The sequence below is a fragment of the Schistocerca piceifrons genome, chromosome X (assembly GCF_021461385.2).
Source record: "Schistocerca piceifrons isolate TAMUIC-IGC-003096 chromosome X, iqSchPice1.1, whole genome shotgun sequence".
Classification (NCBI taxonomy): Eukaryota; Metazoa; Arthropoda; class Insecta; order Orthoptera; family Acrididae; genus Schistocerca; species Schistocerca piceifrons.
Genome location: NC_060149.1, coordinates 439,814,655 through 439,838,747, shown reverse-complemented (window position 1 = coordinate 439,838,747; position 24,093 = coordinate 439,814,655). Strand labels below are relative to the sequence as shown.

Below are 24,093 nucleotides of genomic sequence, written 5' to 3'. Positions count from 1 at the left end.
TAAGCGGATCAAAGGCTTCCATCGAGTCCCTTATTGACCAGTCTTGTCTGGCAGCCAAAGACACACAAACGAAACCCAAGTTTTAAGTTTCGCATTCAGCAAATCGTTCACGCAGGAGAACTGTACAAACATAATACCATATGACCATCAGAGAGACTCCCGTATAAGCATCCCTGGAGCAGAGAAACAATTGAAAGATACGAAAGAAAATAAGTCACCAGGTCCGGATGGAATCCCAATTCGGTTTCCGAAGGAGTACTCTACGGCATCGGTCCCTTACCTAGCTTGCATTTATCGCGAATCAAAGTCCTAAGTGACGGTAAAAAGCAGCAGGTCACTCCTGTATATAAGAAAGGTAAAACAACAGACCCGCAACATAAGGACCAATTTCCCTAACTGCGGTTTGCTGCAGAATCCATGAAAATATTCTCAGTTCGAATATAATACATTTTCTTAAGACCGAGAAGCTTACGTGCACGTATCAGCATGGTTTCGGAAAGCATCGCTCGTGCGAAACTCAGCTTGCACTTTTTTCACTTGATACGCTGCGAATTATTGCTGAAAGGCAACAGGCAGCGTCCATACCTCTAGATTTCTGGAAAGAATCTGACACGGTGCCCCATTACCTGATGTTAACGAAGGTAAGAGCGTATGGAATAGGTTCACAGATATGTGATGGCTCGAAGGTTTCTTAACTAATAGAATTCATTATGATGTCCTTGAGGGTGAGTGTTCATAGGAGACAAGGGTATTGTTAGGAGTATCCCAGGGGAGTGTGATAGGACCGCCGTTGTTCTCTATATGCATAATGATTTGGCGGACAGAGTGATCAGCAATCTGTGGTTTTTTGCTGATGATGCTGTAGTGCACAGTAAGGTGTCGAAGTTGAGTGATTGTGGGAAGATACAAGATGGCTTACACAATATTTCTAGTTGGTATGAGGAATGGCAGCTAGCTATAAGTGTAGAAAAATGTAATTTGATATGGACGTGAAGGAGAAATAAACCCGTAATGTTCGGATACAGCATTACTAGTGGCCTGCTTGACACAGTCACATCGTTTAAATGTCGGGGCGTATCGTTCCAAAGCAATATGAAATGGAACTAGCATGTGAGAACTGTGGTAAGGAAGGCGAATGGTCGACTTTGGCTTATTGGGAGAATTTTAGGAAAGTGTGGTTCATCTGTAAAGGAGACTACATATAAGACGCTGGAGTGACCTATTCTTGAGTACTGCTCGAGTGTCTGGGATCCGTACCAGGTCGGATGAAAGGAAGATATCGAAGCTATTTAGAGTTGAGTTGCTAGATTTGTTACCGGTAGGTTCGAACAACACCTAAGTATTACGGAGATGCTTCGTGTACTCAAATCGGAATCCCTGGTGGGAAGACGACGTTGTTTTAGAGGAACACTGCTGAGAAAATTTACAGAAGCGGCGTTTGAAGCTGACTGTACAACGATTCTACTGCCGCCAACCCGAATTGAGCGTAAGGACCACGAAGATAAGATACGAGAAATTTGGTCTCATACAGAGGCATGCAGAAAGTGTTTTTTCTCTCGCTCTGTTTGCGAGTGGAACGAGAAGGGAAATGACTAGTAGTGGTATAGAGTACCTCCACCAAGCACCGGCTTGCGGAGTATCTGTGTAGATGCAGATCTAGATGTTGATTAGCTATAAACTTAACATCAAAATCGGTGGCAACGAAGCAGACGAAGCTAACGAATTCTGCTACCTCGGAAGCAAAATATCATGGCCAAAAGAAGTCTGCTAGTATCAAACAAAGGCCTTAATTTGAGGAATAAATTTCTAAGATGTACGTTACGAGCACCGAATTGTATTGTGATGAATCAGGGACTGTGGGAAAACCGGAAAAGAAGAGAATCAAAGCGTTTGATATATGGGGCTATAGAAATACATTGAAAACCAGATGGACTGAAACGATGTGGAGTGAAGATGCTGTCGGTAGAACTGGTAAAAAACAGGAATACGTGAAAAATACTAACAACAGGAAGGGGCAGGCTGATATGGCATGTTTTAAGATATCAGGGAATAACTTCCATGATATCAGAGGGAGCTGTATAGGGAAAAACTCTAGAGGAAGACAAGTATTGGAATACATTCAACAAATAAATCAGTCATTGTGGACGTAGGATGTAAGTGCTACTATGAGATAGGCAGTTTGGTATAAGAGAGGAATTCGTGGCGGGCCGTATTAAAAAAAAAAAAAAAAAAAAAACGAGTCACTAAATAACTAACCTTCAAAAGCACGCGTGAATAACACTGTATGGACTTTTTTTGAATAATGCTGTCTACGACATTCTCTTACTCTAATGGTAATATTTCCCATGTGTCCGTCTGGATACAGCACAACAAGTGGTTGCAGTCACGTGTTTTTTACATTGTTCGTTAGTACAACGCTGTAATCAGCAGCAGCGTGAGTTTCATTCCTAACATAAAACGAGTGAATAACGCACAGAAAAAGAAACATACCATTGACTCGTAAAAAACAACATTAAAATGGAAAGACTGTAGGATGTTAGTTTGTAGCACACATCAAGAAAAGGGAAGCTGGTCCCCGGAGAAATACGTCCAATATGAATGGAATAACGCTTTAGAAGAGTACTGCGATGTCGCTGTTTTCAATGCCGTAGACCGATACTGTATGACTTGTATAGAATACACCCTATCCCTAAGTACAGATATGTAGGGTACTAGATTGAATGCAATCGTAGTAGAGAACTAATAAAACAGGAAACAATGAAGCGAACTTTTGTATCCCGCCTGGGAGGCAGCGCGTGGGTATGGAACAGGAACAGGAAAAGGTACTAATCTCTCGGTACTGCAAATACGGTTTAAACACCTTTACTAGTGGATAAACACATGCAAACATACTACATAACTTGCAAGGTGGTGCGAAGTTGAAGCGAAGTGTCCTGGCTGTCTGCACCTGGTGAAATAGGGTGAAGCAGTCGCGGAGCTCGTAGACCTCGACAGCACCGGTTAGAGGGCGCTGTCGCCTGTGTCTCTCGTAGTGCCAACTTGAGAAACTATTCAGTGGTATCGTTGCTATCGATACCACACGAATGTTTGTAGTTGACAATGACACAAAATTAAAAGAGACATGAACTTCTCCTCCTGAATGAAAACAAAACAAATAACTTACATATGTTTGAAAATTTGGAGTAAATGTTATTTCTTTTCTGTTTACAGGATCGAGTTTGCAATTTCAGTAACTGTTTTAACCCTATTTTGTGTGAAGTGCGTAACCACAAGTTTTCTCACGGGAAATAATGTGTTAGGCATGTTTCGTGATGGTTTAATAAAATTGTAGTGAAGAACGTACCAGCAATGGGCGCTAAAATGTTCAGTAAAGTGACATGGAATTACGTTGTATATCTAAGTTTGCACAGCGATATTCCGAAAAAAGAAACGAAAATCTTGACAAGAAACATTCCTGGAATCCACTATTGCCTCTAATTCTACCATTTTATACTAACAGTATGTACTTTTTCATTATTTTTAGAACCCAGGCGTATTTCTCCAGTTTATTACACTACTGGCCATTAAAATTGCTACACCAAGAAGAAATGCAGATGATAAACGGGTATTCATTGGAAAAATACACTAGAACTGGCATGTGATTACATTTTCACGCAATTTGGGTGCATAGTTCCTGAGAAATCAGTACCCAGAACAATCACCTCTGGCCGTAATAACGGCCTTGATACGCCTGGGCATTGAGTCAAACACAGCTTGGATGGCGTGTACAGGTACAGCTGCCCATGCAGCTTCAACACGATACCACACTTCATCAAGAGTAGTGACTGGCGTATTGTGACGAGCCAGTTGCTCGGCCACCATTGACCAGACGTTTTCCATTGGTGAGAGATCTGGAGAATGTGCTAGCCAGACAGCAGTCGAACATTTTCTGTATCCAGAAAGGCCCATACAGGACCTGCAACATGCGGTCGTACATTATCCTAGTGAAATATAGGGTTTCGCAGGGTTCGAATGAAGGGTAGAGCCACGGGTCATAACACATATGAAATGTAACGTCCACTGTTCAAAGTGCCGTCAATGCGAACAAGAGGTGACCGAGACGTGTAACCAATGGCACCCCATACCATCACGCCGGGTGATACACCAGTATGGCGATGACGAATACACGCTTCCAAAGTGCGTTCACTGCGATGTCGCCAGACACGGATGCGACCATCATGATGCTGTAAACAGAACCTGGATTCATCCGAAAAATGACGTTTTGCCATTCGTGCACACAGGTTCGTCGTTGAGTACACCATCGCAGGCGCTCCTGCTCTGTGATGCGGCGTCAAGGGTAACCGCAGCCATGGTCTCCGAGCTGATAGCCCATGTTGCTACAAACGTCGTCGAACTGTTCGTGCATATGGTTTTTGTCTTGCAAACGTCCCCATCTGTTGACTCAGGGATCGAGACGTGGCTGCACGGCCCGTTACAGCCATGCGGATTAAGATGCCTGTCATCTCGACTGCTAGTGATACGATGCCGTCGGGATCCATCACGGCGTTCCGTATTACCCTCCTGAACCCACTGATTCCATATTCTGCTAACAGTCATTGGATCTCGACCAACGCGAGCAACAATGTCGCGATACGGTAAACCGTAATCGCGACAGGCTACAATCCAACCTTTATCAAAGTCGGAAACGTGATGGTACGCATTTCTCCTCCTTACATGAGGCATCACAACAACGTTTCACCAGGCAACGCCAGTCAACTGCTGTTTATGTATGAGAAATCCGTCGGAAACCCATCCACCCTATAGTCCTGACATGGCACCCAGTGACCATCACCTGCCGGCCGCGGTGGTCTCGCGGTTCTAGCCGCGCAGTCCGGAGCCGTGCGACTGCTACGGTCGCAGGTTCGAATCCTGCCTCGGGCATGGATGTGTGTGATGTCCTTAGGTTAGTTAGGTTTAAGTAGTTCTAAGTTCTAGGGGACTGATGACCTCAGAAGTTAAGTCCCATAGTGCTCAGAGCCATTTGAACCATTTTGACCATCACCTGTTTCCTAGGTTAAAAGGAAATTTGGCCGGAAAGCGATCCAGCTCCGACGACGAGGTGAAAGAAAAGGTTAATAACTTTCTGAACAGCATGGCGGCGAGCTAGTATGACAAGGGCATACAAAAACTACCATAGCGTCTATAAAAATGCATCGACAGAAATGGTGATTATGTCGAAAAATAGCTAAATTTTCAAGCTGTAAACTGATGTAAAACATTGTAGAAATAAGCAGGTCTATGTACTTATAAAATAAATAGGAGACCTTACTTTTGGGATTACCCTCATATGTAAAAATCGCTAAGCGGCTCTAAGGATTCCATCGAGTCCCTTGTTGACCAGTCTTGTGTGGCAGCCGAAGACTGAAAAACGGAACGGAAGTTTTAAGTTTGTCGTTCAGGAAATCGTTCACGCAGGAGAGTCGTACAAACATAACATCATTTGACCATCAGACAGACTCCCTGATGGTAATTCCTGGCGTAGGGAAACAATTGAAAGATACGAAAACAAATAAGTCAGCAGGTCCGGATGGAGTCCCAGTTCGATTTTACAAAGAGTGTTCTACGGCATTGGTGCTTAACTAGAAAATATTTATCACGAATCTCTGGCCCAGTGCAAAGTCCCGAGTAAAAGCGAAGGTGACTCCAGTATATAACAAATGTAAAAGAACGAACCCGCAACATTACAGAGTAATATCTCTAATTTCTGTTTGCTGCAGAATCCTTGAACATATTCTCAGTTCGAATATAATAAACTTTCTGGAGACTGAGAGGCATATGTGCACGATTCAGCATGGTTTTAGAAAACATCGCTTGTGTGAAACCGAGTTTGCTCTTTTCTCACATGATATACTGAGACTTATGGATGAAGGGCAACGGGCAGATTCCATATTTCTAGATTTCCGAAAAGCATTTGACACGGTGCCGCATCGCAGGCTGTTAACGAAGGTACGAGCATATGGAATAGTTTCACAGATATATGAGTGGCCCGAAGGTTTCTTAAGTAATAGAACCCAGTATATTGTCCTCGACGGTGAGTGTTCTTCAGAGACAAAGGTATCGTCAGGAGTGTCCCAGGGAAGTGTGATAGAACCGCTGTTGTTTTCTATATACATAGATGATTTAGCTGACAGGGTGGGCAGCAATCTGTGGTTATTTGCTGATGATGCCGTGGTGTACGGTAAGGTGTGGAAGTTGAGCGACTGTAGGAAGATACAAGACGACTTAGACAAAATTTCCAGTTGGTGTGATAAATGGCAGCTAGCCCTAAATGTGGAAAAATGTAAGTTAATGCGGATGAGAAGGAAGATCAAACCTGTAAGTATTACCAGTACACGCAGATAAAGTATTACTAGTGTCCTGCCTGACATAGTCAAATAGTTTAAATATTGGGCATGACGCTGGTAAACGTTCTCTCTTGCTGCTACTAGCTCATTCATTTTTTCCCACCGCGGTTGTCTCTTCTCACTGTCAATATCTCTCTCTTCCTCGTTGTCATGGTTACAGATTCTGTCTCTTATTATGACTGGCTTCACCCATTTCCACTTTCCACTGCCTTTATTCCTCTCCCAATGGCACTGTCTTATTCACTCTCTTTAAAGCACTGTTCTGTCACTGTCAACTGTGTTCCACTGCCACTGTGTCCCTCCCTTTCTCTCACACTACAATTTTCTCTTTCCCTCTTTCTGTACCACAACCTCTGTTTACTGTCTTCCAGTACTTATATTTATTACTTTTCCGTCTCTTTCCCACCGCTATTGCCTCATTGTCTCTCATCGTAAAAAAGCGCAAATATGTTCGCATTCCAAAATTTTTGGGAAAATTTTTAAAAGGTGCTGAGGAAAGTAGAATTAGGAAGTTGGTACCCCACTTTTCACTCAGTCTTTTAAACAGATCTTAATCGTCGTTTTTTGTGCTCCGATTGGAGCATTTCTCCGCTGGCTCCCTTCTTTTCTCTGCTACAGCACGGCATGTCACTCATATGAAAATAACTCTATGGCCAAGTAAAATTTTAGTACTTTACTTGTGTGAAACTGAAATGACGTAAAACTCGTGTTACATCTCAAACCGGATTTTACGTGCACAAAAATTTTGCATGCGTTTCCTGTACCCTTTTGATGATAAAGGGGACGCTTTAAAGCATATTTTTCCGTGCTACGCACTTTATAAACTACTTTTTCGTCTCACACCGGATTCTGCGTGCATATTTTCGTGTTCAAGTAGGGTAACTTTCAACCTTTGTATCTCATAATCAGATAAAAATATCAAGAAAATATTCATGGTTTTTCGAGATCAGGATCTTAGGAGTATGTCGTAAAATTTTGAGCCATTTGCTGTGGGATCTGAGGGTCGTTTCGGTACCAAAAAATCATGTTTTTGGTGTTTCTTGATAACTAATAATGATTTTTGAAAACTGGAAGATGGAACCCCTAGCTAAATGCCTAGAGACTATACCTTTAAAATTTCGAGAGTTAGCTGCGGTTAGTTATTTAGATATCCACTATTGACGGTCAAAAAGTGGTGAAAATCGCTTTTTTCAAGTTTTCTCAGAAATCGCTCATGGTGGCTCCATAAGCTCCTTAAGGCGCGCCGTAGACCACACCTAACGCAAAAAGAACCAACAGATTTGCTCCATGTGACTGAGCTGGAAAAATTGTGTAGTATTCAAACTTTGATCCAGTACTATAGGACAGAAACAGTTAGACGATCCTTCTGTTGGGTATACAGATGGTCTAGCCCAAGGGGTATCCAAAACACTTGATACTACCTTTCTATCACCAGTAGAACCCGAGGTATTAGTTCCACTGTCGCATGCGTACCGGTTTAGTAGTAGAATTGGTATATTAGCTTCGACTTGGATTTCTCTTAACTTTTCACTTGTTGAACTCTCTAAATACGTTAAGCGCTTTTCTTCTTTAGCGCTTTCCAGTACCATACAGTCAACTTCGATGGAGGCTCAGGCCTAGAAACAAGAGTACTGCTATGTTTGGCCAAACCAAATATCGTTCTGTTATCTAGAATGTGGCTTTCCAACGCGTCCCTTCAGCCATTTAGAATACCTGCTATTTTCTGCTCTTGTCTCAAATGTATTTGACAGTCTCTTTGATCTTCATTACTGAGTTATTAATTACTAAATGTTCCTCATAAAGTGTTATAGGTAAGTATGATAGTAGAAATACTTTAAGAATCTTCTTTTTGCTAAGTTCGATAGGACGTGTGAAAAACAATGATTTTCTACCTCTAATACCCAGTGGAAGTGTATATAAAATATACATGAAGTAGAAGTATACATAAAGCCCGATGTGTCGTTGAAATTTGTCGATATAAAAGATATATCCGTAGTATAACATCGATGTGCGAACTTCGATATTATTTTTGTGAAAGATAGATATTTCAGCTACACTGATATATCATTGTCCTTCTAGTTTCGAAATAGAAACACTTCACCGATCGTCTCTAACCCTGCTTAGGCCGATAATGTGTCATCCCAAGAAGCTTACCCCTTCTTTAAATATTCCCAATCTCTCCCGGTAATCAAACATTGTCAGAATCTCAAACTGACAAACTGAAAACTGTTTGAACGAGGGGTTTATAAGTGACCACTTCCTCTGCTTAATTTCAAGTTCTTAGGATTCCTCCGATAAATATCACCGCCACATATTCATTCCCAATTTATTTTTTTCATTGCAAGTTCAAGCACACCTTGTGTACTACTTCTATTGCACCAGAAAAAGATGACTCCTTAGTGTCTTGTTTTATTGAAAGACACTTTTTTTCTAACTATTTGTACGCTACTTGATGTGACAATAAATGCATCAGTGTAGTTTGAAACTGTTCGCAGAATATTTCGTCGCATGGATGACGACGGCAGTAAGACGCTGAACCTGGAAGAATTTACAGAGGGCATGAATGATACCGGTATGGAGCTGTCAAAAGAAGAGGTCGAAGAACTCTTCAAGCGATTCGACAGGGATGGCAACGGTAGCATCAACATGGACGAGTTCCTTATCGCCATACGGGTGAGTTCCCTCAACATCGAAGATACTTCGTACAGCTAACGAACATTTGTAGCATATCAGCTGAAAAGTAGCCAAAATTGCTTTTATATGAGTACTAGGACTGCTTCACAAGTTATTACCATTAAAAACTCCACACTGAGGAGGCTGTGCATATGTTGAACATTGATGCAGAAAGGCGCGTTACGCGTACTAGCACACTACAGTTGCCTGTGAAAGACGAGAGCTGCGGAAAAAAGACACAATCCATGGTGATGTTGGACCAGAGAGTAAATGGAAAGCCGATTGTGAACGTTCACGAGCCCACGTCATTTTGGCGAAGGCAAGCATTCTTACCATGAGTGAAACAAAATTTCACTTAATGGAATGATCTAAAGGCACGTTATGGTGGATGTATTAATGTAAATTTTTGAAGCATTACAGTAGGAGTCGCCCGATGGAGCGCTATATTACAGCAAATGATTCCATTCCCGGAGCTAAAAACACAAACTCGTCAATCAAAACAACATACATCGAGTGCACGATTTTCCTTGAGCCTAGAGACAGAGAGAGAGAGAGAGAGAGAGAGAGAGAGAGAGAGAGAGAGAGACTTTTGCTTAGGACCTTTTATAAGAAGCATTGCTTTGAGGCTTGTATTTTGTTGTCGACGATCACGTTTCGGACTCGATCCTCATTGATATTGCTTTTGTTTTCACACCTTTGGCAGCAAGTTTTACTTCATCAGTGTTCATTTAATTTTGTGCGAATCATTAGGACCTTTTATAAGAAGCATTGCTTTGAGGCTTGTATTTTGTTGTCGACGATCACGTTTCGGACTCGATCCTCATTGATATTGCTTTTGTTTTCACACCTTTGGCAGCAAGTTTTACTTCATCAGTGTTCATTTAATTTTGTGCGAATCATGAAACTCATAAACTGTTCTTTTACAATCTTATTATCATTTGTGTGCTATCATCATCGCTGCGTGTAATTGTGTAATAGAGTCAGCTGCGATGAGTGACATTAAGAGCTATGTTTACGTTGTTGTGGATGTTCATGAAACTGAAACAAAACCCGGTTCTAGCAAATAAGCTGCTCTCCGACGAAATGTTCGAAATGAACGAAGGCTTTAAACTCACGGTACTAACATGGGTGAAGTATCAACCCAGTTGAAATCATACTCGGCTCAGTGTAGTTCCGCTATGTTTGCCATTTAACTGAAGATACTGGTGCCAAATCTAGTGGGTAGCGGCTGCATACTGCCCCCTCTCTCCATCTGCCAGTCAAATACCTGCAAGAACTGATTGTCAGCCGTGTTCAGCACCTTAGCTTTATTACGATTTTGAATCGCGGTCACGTTTACGAACGTAGTACATGTAACGTTTTTCTGATTCGAATATTTTTTTACTAACTGTAATAATAGAGGGGACGCAGCAACAGCGAGCAGGGCTCATGCATTTTGAAGGAGCGTGCTTACAAGGGAACCTCCCCATCGCACCTCCCTCAGATTTAATTATAAGTTGGCACAGTGGATAGGCCTTGAAAAACTGAGCACAGATCAACCGAGAAAACAGGAAGAAGTTGTGTGGAACTATGAAAAAAAAAGTAAAATATACAAACTGAGTAGTCCATGCGAAGATATGCAACATCAAGGAGAATAGGACGTAAGGAGTGCCGTGGTCCCGTGGTTAGCGTGAGTAGCTGTGGAATGAGAGGTCCTTGGTTCAAGTATTCCGTCTACCGAAAATTTTACTTTCTTTATTTTCGCAAAGTTATGATCTGTCCGTTCGTTCATTGACGTCTCTGTTCAGTGTAATAAGTTTAGTGTCTGTGTTTTGCGACCGCACCGCAAAACCGTGCGATTAGTAGACGAAAGGACGTGCCTCTCCAGTGGGAACCAAAAACATTTGATCGCAAGGTCATAGGTCAACCGATTCCTCCACAGGAAAACACGTCTGATATATTCTATACGACACTGGTGACGGCATATGCGTCACATGACAGGAATATGTTGTCGACCCACCTAACTTGTACACTTGGCAAATGGGTGAAAAGATTCTTCTACCTAGCCCGATTTAGGTTTTTTTTGTGGATATGATAATCACAAAAAGGTGATGAAAACATAAGAGTTTGTCACGTAAACTGAAAATAAAACTTTTCACTCGAGAGAAGACTTGAACCTAGGACCTCCTGTTCCGTAGCTACTCTCGCTAACCACGGGACCACGGCACTCCTTAACTCCCATTGTCCTTGATGTTGCCTACCTTGCGCATGAACTACCCAGTTTGTATATTTTACTTATTTTTTTTCATAGTTCCACACAACTTCTTCCTGTTTTCTCGATTGATCTGTGTTCAGTTTTTCAAGGCCTATCCACTGTGCCAACTTATAACTAAATCTGAGGGGGGTGCGATGGGGAGGTTTCCTTGTTAGAATACTAGCTGGATTCAGCCCATTTCACTGTGTACGTAATTTCCGTGAATCATTTAAGTGATTGTGCAGTAGAGTCTGTAACCGTAAAGACCTTGTTGTCAACAGGCATAAAATATTAATCTACAGGGTCTATTGCATTATTATGAGGTATGTAGTTGCGTTACATAAGTTTGTACCGTGCTGAATTTGCAACATGGCCTTTGTTTGATACTGCGACTTTACCTTCATATTGATATTTAGGTAAATGGGCCACGCGCGGCTCTGTTCACAAACGATGGCTCAATAAAGTCGTAGGGTCGTACAATTTGCTTTCATGCCTTGCAGCCAAACACGCGGCAAATAATATGTACCTGTGATCCTGCTGTCAAATAATCCATACATTGGTTAGAATTGCAAATTATTAAATAGTCAGAAATATAAAATAAAAGAAAAATGAATAATGAATAAAAAGGTTTTATTCTAACATCTGAAATTGATGCAGACGACTCAAAGAATTATGCTGAATGATTTTTATCCAAGTAAGTAATCTCAAATGAACGGGAAGTGGTCCTGCAATTAGATCACACTCAGACCACGTATAATAATTATGAATAATAGTTCGTTCATAAATAAATAAGTCAGGATTCTCGCTCGCGCATGTCCGCTCATATTAAATTATAATAAAATGTTGTTAAATATTGGTTAAACAGTTAAGTAGTCCTGCTTGATAGAAGCGTCTTTTGAAACTCTTTTCAATGGTGGTATCAGGTAATACATGCGATTGACCTCTTTTAAATAACAGTGGTTTTTAATATCGATTATAATCATCATTTAAATAAAGTTACTTCCAAAAATAATAAAATACTCATAAAATAACTACACTAGAATGACAAGGTATGAGACATACATGCAGCACTCAGTTGGTGTGTTAGTGTGGAGAATATGATGTTCTGGAAGACATCGGCATAATGAAAAAGATGTACAAACACAACAAATAAATAAAGAAAGTAAAAACAGATGAGGAGCTTTCAGGGATGATGTTCTGGAATTTTCCATCTCTGGCCACAGAGCCTGAGCTCACCTCGAGAGACTGATCGACATCTTCGCCGTGCCGACTCGCACCCAGCCAAGGAAGCAAGTTCACGTCTCCTCAATACCACCACTAGACGGCAGAACAGCTAGCCTAAATACGTGTAACGTTACAATATTTACATATGTTTAACATCAAGATGTACAGTAAAAGTTGGCAATATTTGAGGGACTTTATAGAGAGACCCTTCTTCTGTCACATATCTGAAACAATTCAGCCTGTTTCACTGTCAGAAACTCCCATACAAGTATTGAATATTGTCATTGATGAAATAAAAATTTGTTATCTGTGAATATCCGTTATTTATCAGATCTTGGGTAGTTTGCAGGTTCTGTTAGTTAGAATAACACATCTGCCATATGTCAACTAACAAAACAGCTATAGCCATACATTCACTCAGAGCATTTAGTCTTGGTAAATATTCAGCGGACGCAAAATTGAAAAGCGATGGATAAAAACCTCCACAAACGTAAATATTCTCGTCGTCTCGGTTCTGGTTGGAAATGATATTAACGTTCATGCCTGGATCGACACATCGGATGAACATCTTCGTTGACAGAGCAGTGACTGAAGCACAAACTGAGATGAATGTTGTAACAAGAGTGTCAGTAAATAACGTTGGGAATCGCGTGCTGGAAACTGTACTATACAATAGGAAAACGCTCGCCATGCCTCCTTTCACACCGAGCAGATCGATTATTATTCCTGAGAGACAATCTCCACTCCTTCCAAATTAACAATGTAAGTGTAGACGAGATGTGGCTTGAATTCAAAGAAATAGTAGCGGCAGCAATTGAGAGATTTATGAGAAATAAATTAATAAACGGCGGAGCTGATCCTCCTTGGTACACAAAACGGATCAGAAACGTGCCAAATTAAAACGGACCCAAAATCTCCAAGATTTGTGACCTTTTACAGAAGCTCGAAACTTAGCGTGGACTTCAATACGAGGTGCTTATAACAGTTTCCACGACGAACCTTTGTTTCGAAATATGGCAGAAAATCCAAAGAGATTTTGGTCGTATGTGAAGCAAGCTAGTAGCAAGACACTATCAATGTCTCCTCTGCGCGATAGCAATGGAGATACTATCGATGAAAGTACTGCCAAAGCAGAGTTACTAAAACAGTCGTCCGAAAATTCCTTCACCAAAGAAGACCAAGAAAATATTCCAGAATTCGACTCAAGAACATGATTAACGTAGAAGTAGATATCCTCGGAGTGGCGAAGCAACTTAAATCACTTAATAAAAGTAAGCCTTCCGCTCCAGGTTGTACAACTGTTAGGTATCTTTCAGAGTATGCTGATACAATAGCTCCATACTTAACGATCATATATAACGGTTTGCTCGAAGTAATGTCCGTACCCAAAGACTGGAAAGGTCACACCAATATTCAAGAAAGGCAGTAGGAGTAGTCCACTAAATTACAGGCCCATATCATTAACGTCGATAAGCAGCAGGATTTTGGAACATATATTGTGTTCGAACATTATGAATTACGTCGAAGAAAACGGTGTATTGACACATGGTCAGTACGGATTTAGAAAACATCGTTCTTCTGAAACACAACTAGCTCTTTGTTCGCACGAAATGTTGAGTGCTATTGACTAGGGATTCAAATTGTTTCCGTATTTCTGGATTTCCGGAAGGCTTTTGACACTGTACCACACAAGCGGCTTGTAGTGAAATTGCGTGCTTATGGAATATCGTATCAGTTATGTGACCGGATTCATGATTTCCTGTCAGAGAGGCCACAGTTCGTAGTAATTGACGGAAAGTCGTCGAGCAAAACAGATGTGATTTCTGCATTCCCCAATATGGTGTTACAGGTCCTTTTCTGTTGCATATCTATACAAACGATTTGGTAGACAATCTGAGCAGTGGTCTTAGATTGTTTGCAGATGACGCTGTCGTTTATCGACTAATAAAGTCATCAAAAGATCAAAACAAATTGCAAAAAGATTCAGAAAAAATATCTGATTGGTGCGAAAATTGGCAATTGACCCTAAATGAAAAAAGTGTGAGGTCATCCACATGAGTGCTAAAAATAATTCGTTACATTCGGTTACACGTTAAATCAGTCAAATCTAAAGGCCGTAAATTCAACAAAATACTTACGAATTGCAATTACGAACAACTTAAATTGGAAAGAACACATAGAAATTGTTGTGGGGAAGGCTAACCAAAGACTGCGTTTTATTTGCAAGACACTTAGAAAATGTAACAGATCTACTAAAGAAACTGCCTACACTACGCTTGTCGGTCATCTTTTAGAATACTGCTGCACGGTGTGGGATCCTTACCAGGTAGGGTGACGGATTACATAGAAAAAGTTCAAATAAGGCCAGCGCGTTTTCTGTTATCGCGAAATAGGGGAGAGAGTTTCATTGTAATGATACAGAATTTGGGGTGGACATCATTACAAGAAAGGCGTTTTTCGTCGCGGCGGAATCTCCTCAGGAAAATCCAGTCACCAAGTTTCTCCTCCGAATGCGAAAATATTTTGTTGACACCGACCTACAAAGGGAGGAAACGATCACCACGATACAATAAGGGAAATCAGAGCTCGCACGGAAAGATATAGGTGTTCGTTTATTCCCCACGCTATACGAGATTGGAATAAAAGAGAATTGTAAATGTGATTCGATGAACCCTCTGTCAGGCACTTAAATCTGATTTGCAGAGTATCCGTTTGGATGTGGATGTAGACTGCACAACGGAAGACTCGAAGTATGAATGGCGCAAATTTGTGTTTAGCAATGAGACCAGATTCAGCCTTGGCATCAGCGATACTCGCTTTTAATAGCAATGTAAACGAGGAGACGCACAGGACAAATTCTAGACAACTTAGTGTATTAGTTTAAAACACTGTGAAAACTGCAGAACACCTGCAGAAATTCTTCGAGTACATTCATTTCCATTCCTATAACGTCAGTGGCATGTCCGCTTTCAGGATGTCAGTGCCCACGTACTATCATGCCCAAAAGTAACGGAACGACCTGAATTGCGTTCCGCCTGATTTGCATGCAACCCACGTAACTAATTGCTTTGAAGGTCCTCTAATAACTTTTCAGTATAGTCATTTGACTATTGAAAATGGGTACTATACGAGACTACTAGAGAACATTGTTCTGTATCACAATCAGTCCAGGCGATAATTAAAACCACGGTAATGCAAATATCAGGAAAAGTATTATTGGAAGTGACACAGTCTTTTGCCCGCATCTCGTGGTCGTGCGGTAGCGTTCTCGCTTCCCACGCCCGGGTTCCCGGGTTCGATTCCCGGCGGGGTCAGGGATTTTCTCTGCCTCGTGATGGCTGGGTGTCGTGTGCTGTCCTTAGGTTAGTTAGGTTTAAGTAGTTCTAAGTTCTAGGGGACTGATGACCATAGATGTTAAGTCCCATAGTGCTCAGAGCCATTTGAACCATTTGACACAGTCTTTAACGCTTCCAAACTCAAATTTATTACAATAAATAACATATAAAAAAAAACACTGTTAAGTAACCACGAAGGATCTTAAATATTCTTTCATTCACAAATGACGAAGTGTGCAAATTTTTTAAGTTTGAAACGACTTGTAAAGTTTTGTGTTGGATAGGGATTGGAAACCAGCACCTAATCAATTGTTAGCTAAGCACAATATATTGGATACAGAAATTTTTCACTAGATGCGAGATGTTTGAAACTGGAATGACGAGACGGAGAAGTTTACCCTTACCGATATTCGAACCCGGCATCTATCGCTGTTGTTTTCTAGATACGAGTAGACATTAAATATCGGTATTTTAACTGAAGCGAGATGTTCGTAAGTTTGAACTGGCAATAACAGGACGAAAAGTTGTGTGCTGACTGTGGGACGCAGCCTCACACATCATCGTTGCTGACTACACACGAAGAGACGTTAACTATCGAATTCTTTTTCACTAGTAGTAGGAGTGGTAGTTTGAGCCTGAAATGATATGAAAGTTTTATGTCTGACTGGGAGTCGAAAAGGGCGCCAATCTTTACTGTTGACAATATGCGGAGACACGTTAAAAATGGTTATTACTTTTGTCTTGTACCTGGTGTGAATGCTACAGTTCGAAGTGATATGACGAAGATTTTTGTGCCAGACTAAAATTTGAACCCAAACATGCGTCTTTTGTGGAGACCTTGAGGAGGATTGCAAATAGGGAAAATAGCTAAATGACGGAACTGTACGGTCCGAAGGGGCTAAATCCCATGAAATAGGAGATATGAGTTAGAATCACAGTCCAACACCAATATTTTCAACATCTCAAGTACAAATAAATAAAAAATAAGTGTCCTGTTATATTACATAAAGAATGGTTCATTAATGAAATAAAACTTCTGGTGTAAGAAAGCTTGCCGATGACAGAGATTCTGCTTGCCGCAATTTCCGCCTCTGCCTTGTTATTACCCAACCAGCTCCGACTTTCCTCCACTCAATAGTACTGGTTTGCTAGCTTAGTGGTAACACCACCACTTTGTGGAGAGGAAAATGTGTTAGTTATCGTTGTAACCCAAATGGAGATGTAGATAAATTATTAGCTTCTGTCTCTCCACTTACCGAATTACAAGCTTCCAGATCGGAAATAAGTAGGGAGATCTTAACTTCTCCATCTTAATTCTTCTCGCAGCTTCGATTTACTACTCCATAGACAGAAAGGTGAAAAATTTAAGGAATTGCAATATTGCACAGTTGCCAAAACTTACATTTTTCTGCTTATACCGATATTATTTTTAGTTTATTTTTGAATAAACAATTTGATTGATTTCATGTGTGACAGTGCATAATACACTGTGTTAACTGCGTTGCCCTTTCGTTCTACTATCACAGCCAGATTTACATATTTTTGTGATGGTCCACAAATGCTTCTTGGGTAGGTCACGTACTACACGATGGCGAAAGTGCCTAATATCTTACTAATGGATGACGTATTGGGAAGGTTCGTATTACATAAACAATTTGTTTTATTACATTAGACTTTCATCGTGAGGTTATCGTGGTATGCTGTTATTCATTTTTATTAGAGCAGCGTATATTTTGTATAGCGCTTTTCGTCGGTTCATTAAGTATAACAGGAAAATGTAAAGAGAGAAATTAATGATCAACAACATATTCTCTCACATAAAAGTATGATGCTCGAACGTTTTTTGGATTCCACGCCTGTAGAAAACCTTCTGGTTCAGAGATAAAGATAACCTCAAAAAAAAAGTGCGTTTTCGTCTGCAAAGATATTTTGTTGAGGTAGTTCGATAAGGAGCGGGAAAGGTAAACGTTTGATGAACAAGATTAGAAGAATAAGTGTGATAGGAATAGGTTCCCAACCGAACTCCTGCATAGGTTGTTTTGTGGTCAGCAGAGTGCGGAACTCAATTCTCGTACAGTAGCAGCATTTGATTCAATTTCCTTGGTCGGTTTTCTTATATTGCGACCGCAAGGCGCCTCTGTTGTTGGCAACATATGCCAACCGCAGTGGACATACGCTTTGGAATCAGTCCATAAGACAAAGTACCTTTTCTTGCCACTAGATGAATAACATTACATTTTGTATAATTACATTTGCATCTGCTTCAGATATGTTTTTGTAGGTCCAACCATTACTTTCTTTTTATGAAGTTAACACAGGGTGGTTCAAATCACCGTCTGGCCTTTCTGATTTAAGATTCCAGTTATTTATTCAGATCGAATCAGGCAAATGCTGGATTGTTTCCTTCAAAAGGACATAGCCGATTTCCTTCACCGTTCTGCTGAATGCTAGCTTCTGCTTCATATATAATGATCTCATCGCCAATGGGATGTTTAACTCTAATCATCCTTCATTTTTTTTCTCACATATTGCCCACTGAATACAAGCGTCTCTCGAAAGTTAAATGGTTGCAGTTCATCACATTTACCAATAATCGGGTCGACCATAGTGGTAAACCGTAAAACCGTCCTTCATCAAAGCCCATTAGTCTTCTTGAATGTTGCAAATTATCCACGTCAAGAAGATTCTATTTGAAGCTAGAAAAAAAGTGAAATGATTGTGTGGTATTGATGGCCGGGAGGCCCCGTCCGGGGATGTTTGGCCGCCGAGTGCAAGTCTTATTCTAGGTGACGCCACAGTGGACGATTTGCGCATCGGTGATAACAACATTCAGTCCACGAGCGGAGAAAATCTCCAGCCCGGCCGAGAGTCGAATCCGGGCCCGGTTCATGGTAGGCAAACACGTTATCACTCAGATAAGCAGGCGGACTGAAACGGGAAAATCATTTTTCTGACGTCGTTGTTTCGATGAACAAATATTTCCAGCTTCCTCCACTGCCTGAAGCTCTCTTAACTTCAGAGACAAAAAAAATGTCATAAATGTTAAACATTTTTTCCATCTCATTTTCTTTTCTGACGCTTCAACAATGTTCTTCATAATCTCCAACTACGCCACATTTAATAAGCCACGGCAAGAACAATCTCATACATATACAGGGCTATTACAAATGATTGAAGCGATTTCATAAATTCACTGTAGCTCCATTCATTGACATATGGTCACGACACACTACAGATACGTAGAAAAACTCATCAAGTTTTGTTCGGCTGAAGCCGCACTTCAGGTTTCTGCCGTCAGAGCGCTCGAGAGCGCAGTGAGACAAAATGGCGACAGGAGAGAGAAAGTGTATGTCGTGCTTGAATTGCACTCACATCAGTCAGTCATAACAGTGCAACGACACTTCAGGACGAAGTTCGACAAAGATCCACCAACTGCTAACTCCATTCGGCGATGGTATGCGCAGTTTAAAGCTTCTGGATGCCTCTGTAAGGGGAAATCAACGGGTCGGCCTGCAGTGAGCGAAGAAACGGTTGAACGCGTGCGGGCAAGTTTCACGCGTAGCCCGCGGAAGTCGACGAATAAAGCAAGCAGGGAGCTAAACGTACCACAGCCGACGGTTTGGAAAATCTTACGGAAAAGGCTAAAGCAGAAGCCTTACCGTTTCGAACTCATTGATGGGGACATGCTGCGCCGAGTGTGGGAGGAACTTTATTATCGGCTTGATGTCTGCCGAGTCACTAAAGGGACACAAATCGAACATTTGTGAATGCCTAATAAAACTTTTTGAGTTTTTGTATGTGTGTGCAAAGCTTTGTGAAAATATCTCAAACAATAAAGTTATTGTAGAGCTGTGAAATCGCTTCAATCATTTGTAATACAACTTCAGTACCTATAACGAGATATGTGCAATGTTCAATGGTCACAACGTTTTTATATGGACGAAATGCAGCTTACAAAGTAAAGATTATTTCAGCTTTGCGTTTACACTGTGCCATATTTACCACAAGACCACTAAAACGTTCAGCACCACAGCAGAAATTCCCGCGTCCTAGCGTGCTGCCATTTCACTCAAATGTCCGTTATGTGATTTTATTTCAGTGAGTACAAAATGAAGTCGAAAGTATGCATTGGGTAACCGAGGCAGCTGGGAAATGGCGATGCGGACGAACAAGTAAAAGAATGCTTTAACACGTTGTAACCCAGAATTCTCATCCAGAGTGGAGCAACCTTCGTTACTAAAAAATTATCAGCGAGTTTGGTGGTCTGTTGGAATGTTTCTGGCGATGCATGATTGAGGTCTGGGATCGATTCGTTCTTCAGGCTACCATTGGACTTGCGCGAGCAAATTCTCGTCGCCTATGGCAACCCCAATTGAACAACGTAGGGTTGCATAATGGTTCCATATCCACATTAAACGTGATGCCCCTTCACTATCGACTGGAGGGGAGTCAGTGTAAGTTGGGCAATGGCAGAGGCGGAAGTCGCGGCAAGTAGTAACTTTGCCACCAATAAGGTTCCTTACACCAGACCATTTTAAAAAAATGGTCATTGATGTAAGTGTAAGGATCAATACCTAAGAAGCTGAGATTATCTTTGTCTCGTCATCATGTTTATCTATGTATTATCATCTTTGGGAATCAATAATGTAGTTGAAAATGGCCTTACAACCCGAAACCTAGGTTGTGCAATAACATTACGAGGTGCATTCAAGTTCTAAGGCCTCCGATTTTTTTTCTAATTAACTACTCACCCGAAATCGATGAAACTGGCGTTACTTCTCGACGTAATCGCCCTGCAGACGTACACATTTTTCACAACGCTGACGCCATGATTCCATGGCAGCGGCGAAGGCTTCTTTAGGAGTCTGCTTTGACCACTGGAAAATCACTGAGGCAATAACATCATGGCTGGTGAATGTGCGGCCACGGAGAGTGTCTTTCATTGTTGGAAAAAGCCAAAAGTCACTAGGAGCCAGGTCAGGTGAGTAGGGAGCATGAGGAATCACTTCAAAGTTGTTATCACGAAGAAACTGTTGCGTAACGTTAGCTCGATGTGCGGGTGCGTTGTCTTGGTGAAACAGCACACGCGCAGCCCTTCCTGGACGTTTTTGTTGCAGTGCAGGAAGGAATTTGTTCTTCAAAACATTTTCGTAGGATGCACCCGTTACCGTAGTGCCCTTTGGAACGCAATGGGTAAGAATTACGTTCAAAATGGTTCAAATGGCTCTGAGCACTATGCGACTCAACATCTTAGGTCATAAGTCCCCTAGAACTTAGAACTACTTAAACCTAACTAACCTAAGGACATCACACACACCCATGCCCGAGGCAGGATTCGAACCTGCGACCATAGCAGTCCTGCGGTTCCGGACTGCAGCGCCAGAACCGCACGGCCACCGCGGCCGGCGTAAGAATTACGCCCTCGCTGTCCCAGAACATGGACACCATCATTTTTTCAGTAGTGGCGGTTACCCGAAATTTTTTTGGTGGCGGTGAATCTGTGTGCTTCCATTGAGCTGACTGGAGCTTTGTTTCTGGATTGAAAAATGGCATCCATGTCTCATCCATTGTCACAACCGATGAAAAGAAAGTCCCATTCATGCTGTCGTTGTGCGTCAACATTGCTTGGCAACATGCCACACGGGCAGCCATGTGGTCATCTGTCAGCATTCGTGGCACCCACCCGGATGATATTTTTCGCATTTTCAGGTCATCATGCAGGATTGTGTGCACAGAATCCACAGAAATGCCAACTCTGGAGGCGATCTGTTCAACAGTCATTCGGCGATCCCCTGAAACAATTCTCTCCACTTTCTCGATCCTGTTGTCAGACCGGCTTGTGCGAGCCCGAGGTTGTTTCGGTTTGTTGTCACACGATGTTCTGCCTTCATTAAACTGTCGCACCCGCGAACGCACTTTCAACACATCCATAACTCCATCACCACATGTCTCCTTCAACTGTAGATGAATTTCAATTGGTTTCATACCACGCAAATTCAGAAAACGAATGATTGCACGCTGTTCAAGTAAGAAAAACGTCGCCATTTTAAGTATTTAAAATAGTTCTCATTCTCGCCGCTGGCGGTAAAATTCCATCTGCCATACGGTGCTGCCATCTGTGGGACGTATTGACAATGAACGCGGCCTCATTTTAAAACAATGCGCATGTTTCTATCTGTTTCCAGTCTGGAGAAAAAAAATTGGAGGCCTTAGAACTTGAATGCACCTCGTAATAATAAATTGTGAAACGAGCCTAAAAACGGGGTTTGTTTAGTTAATTTACAACGTTTCACCAAGACTCCGCAGTTGATTCAATTAAAACAAATTATGAAACTTTACTGGGTAGTCGTTTGGATCTGCTTAACAGGATTGTATCACCGACTGAAGTTTTACGTCGATCTCCTGGAATACCTGAACTCGTCAGACAACTCATGGTGCGTTTCTGTACATTTTATTACGATCCTTTCGGTCCACGTGTTGCCTAGCTCCAGTAAGGAAATAATTCTGCGGTATTACATACTACACAGTAACATAGTTGTTGTACTACTTCTTTTTGTAAGTTTTCATTGTTTGTTCCAGTTGTGCGTTTTCGGAAATGAGTATCTCGCACGGTGACGGGAGATGTCATTAGACAGGGCGAGTTTTGGAATCGTGAGTCCATACCAACTGCTGCTAGAGCCGCACACTCCGAATTTGCGATAACGCAACATCTGTAGTGAACATCAGTGAAAAAAGCAGTCCCCATTAAGAAGATCGTCATTTACACTTATTTTCATTGCTCGTTTGACGACAACTCCAGCATTTGCCACCAGGTCCTTTCACTGGAATAAATTCATCAACTGATTGGAACACTCACTTCCGAATAGACGCGATTGGTTCACCTGATGTTCGGCCAACAGATCCTGAGTCAATAAGAGATTAATTTCTGCAGGATACCTCTATTTACCGAGCGGGGTGGCGCAGTGGTTAGACACTGGACTCGCATTCGGGAGGACGACGGTTCAATCCCGCGTCCGGCCATCCTGATTTAGGTTTTCCGTGATTTCCCTAAATCACTCCAGGCAAATGCCGGGATGGTTCCTCTGAAAGGGCACGGCCGACTTCCTTCCCAATCCTTCCCTAATCCGATGAGACCGATGACCACGCTGTCTGGTCTCCTTCCCCAAACCAACCAACCAACCGACCACTATTTTGCCTGAATGTTACGTGTAGGAAATTTGTCGAAAGTTTGCATCAAGACGATGATGATTTCGTCAGAGCAATTCACCGAAAACGCCTACATTCGCATACATTGTATCTCAAAGGTGATTTCAGTAGTCCTTGCTCTTTCTACTAGAGCATTCTTGTTATTTCTGTTGTAACTTCCCAGGAACGGACAGTTACAATTCATCACTGGATCTCAGTTTCATTTAGTTTTCAATAAAACTGCAAAGAAAAGTACACTGATGTTAATGAAAACTGCAACACCAAGAACGCATGAAGCGACCGAAAGCAAAACTGGAGAATGAGTAGACCAGTTGAGATCTACCTAATACACATTTTTGCCGAGTAAACTAGTCCCCATGAATACACATTTGAAGATTTCCAAATTAACAACTCCCAGGGATATACTTACCTTTTTGATAACGTAGTTTATTTCAGAAGTGCAGGTACACGACGTCTTTTGATCTTTTGGTTTATTTACTGATACGTCACTACTGAATAACGAAAGAAATTTTATGTAATGTTTGATTGTTTTTTCACTTGTAGCTCCAATAAAAACATACGAATGACATACACCAATATTGGCTTATAATTACAAATTCGCTGGCACAGTGTTGTCATCATAAAATCTTTTGAAACGAAATTATTTACCCAGCTCAAGTGTCACATTTTTTCAACCTTCCCTTGATGCTGCCAACCACATACTGATTCCTTCCATCAAGGCAGCTTGTTTTGAGATGCTGGTTTGTAGCTTCACCCAACCCATACATCATAATTTCATATCTTTTAGTTTACTTGATATTTTACATAAGTTTAAATTAAGCTGGAGGTACAGTTTTCTGCATGATTCTCTGCATCATAATAGAAATGGAAATTGCTAGCAGAGTGCCCGTTCTGTATTCATGCAAATAACGTTCATAATACACTCTACGATAAAAAAAAGTGCACCACGGAGGAGTTATCCGAATGGGACGGAAATCGGTAGAGGTGACGTACATTACAGACAAACAAATGATTAAAGTTTCAGGAAAACAGAAGATTT

General features: G+C 41.5%; 1 protein-coding gene across 2 annotated transcripts in view; it reads left to right on the top strand.

Annotated features, from left to right (window-relative positions):
* LOC124722845 (calcyphosin-like protein) overlaps positions 1-24,093 on the top strand; it is a 329,601-nt gene that overhangs the window by 169,045 nt on the left and 136,463 nt on the right. For both annotated transcript variants that reach the window (XM_047247970.1, XM_047247969.1), the window contains exon 3: positions 8,879-9,056. In XM_047247970.1, the coding sequence (XP_047103926.1) occupies positions 8,879-9,056 (178 nt within the window). The remainder of the gene's footprint in view (positions 1-8,878; positions 9,057-24,093) is intronic.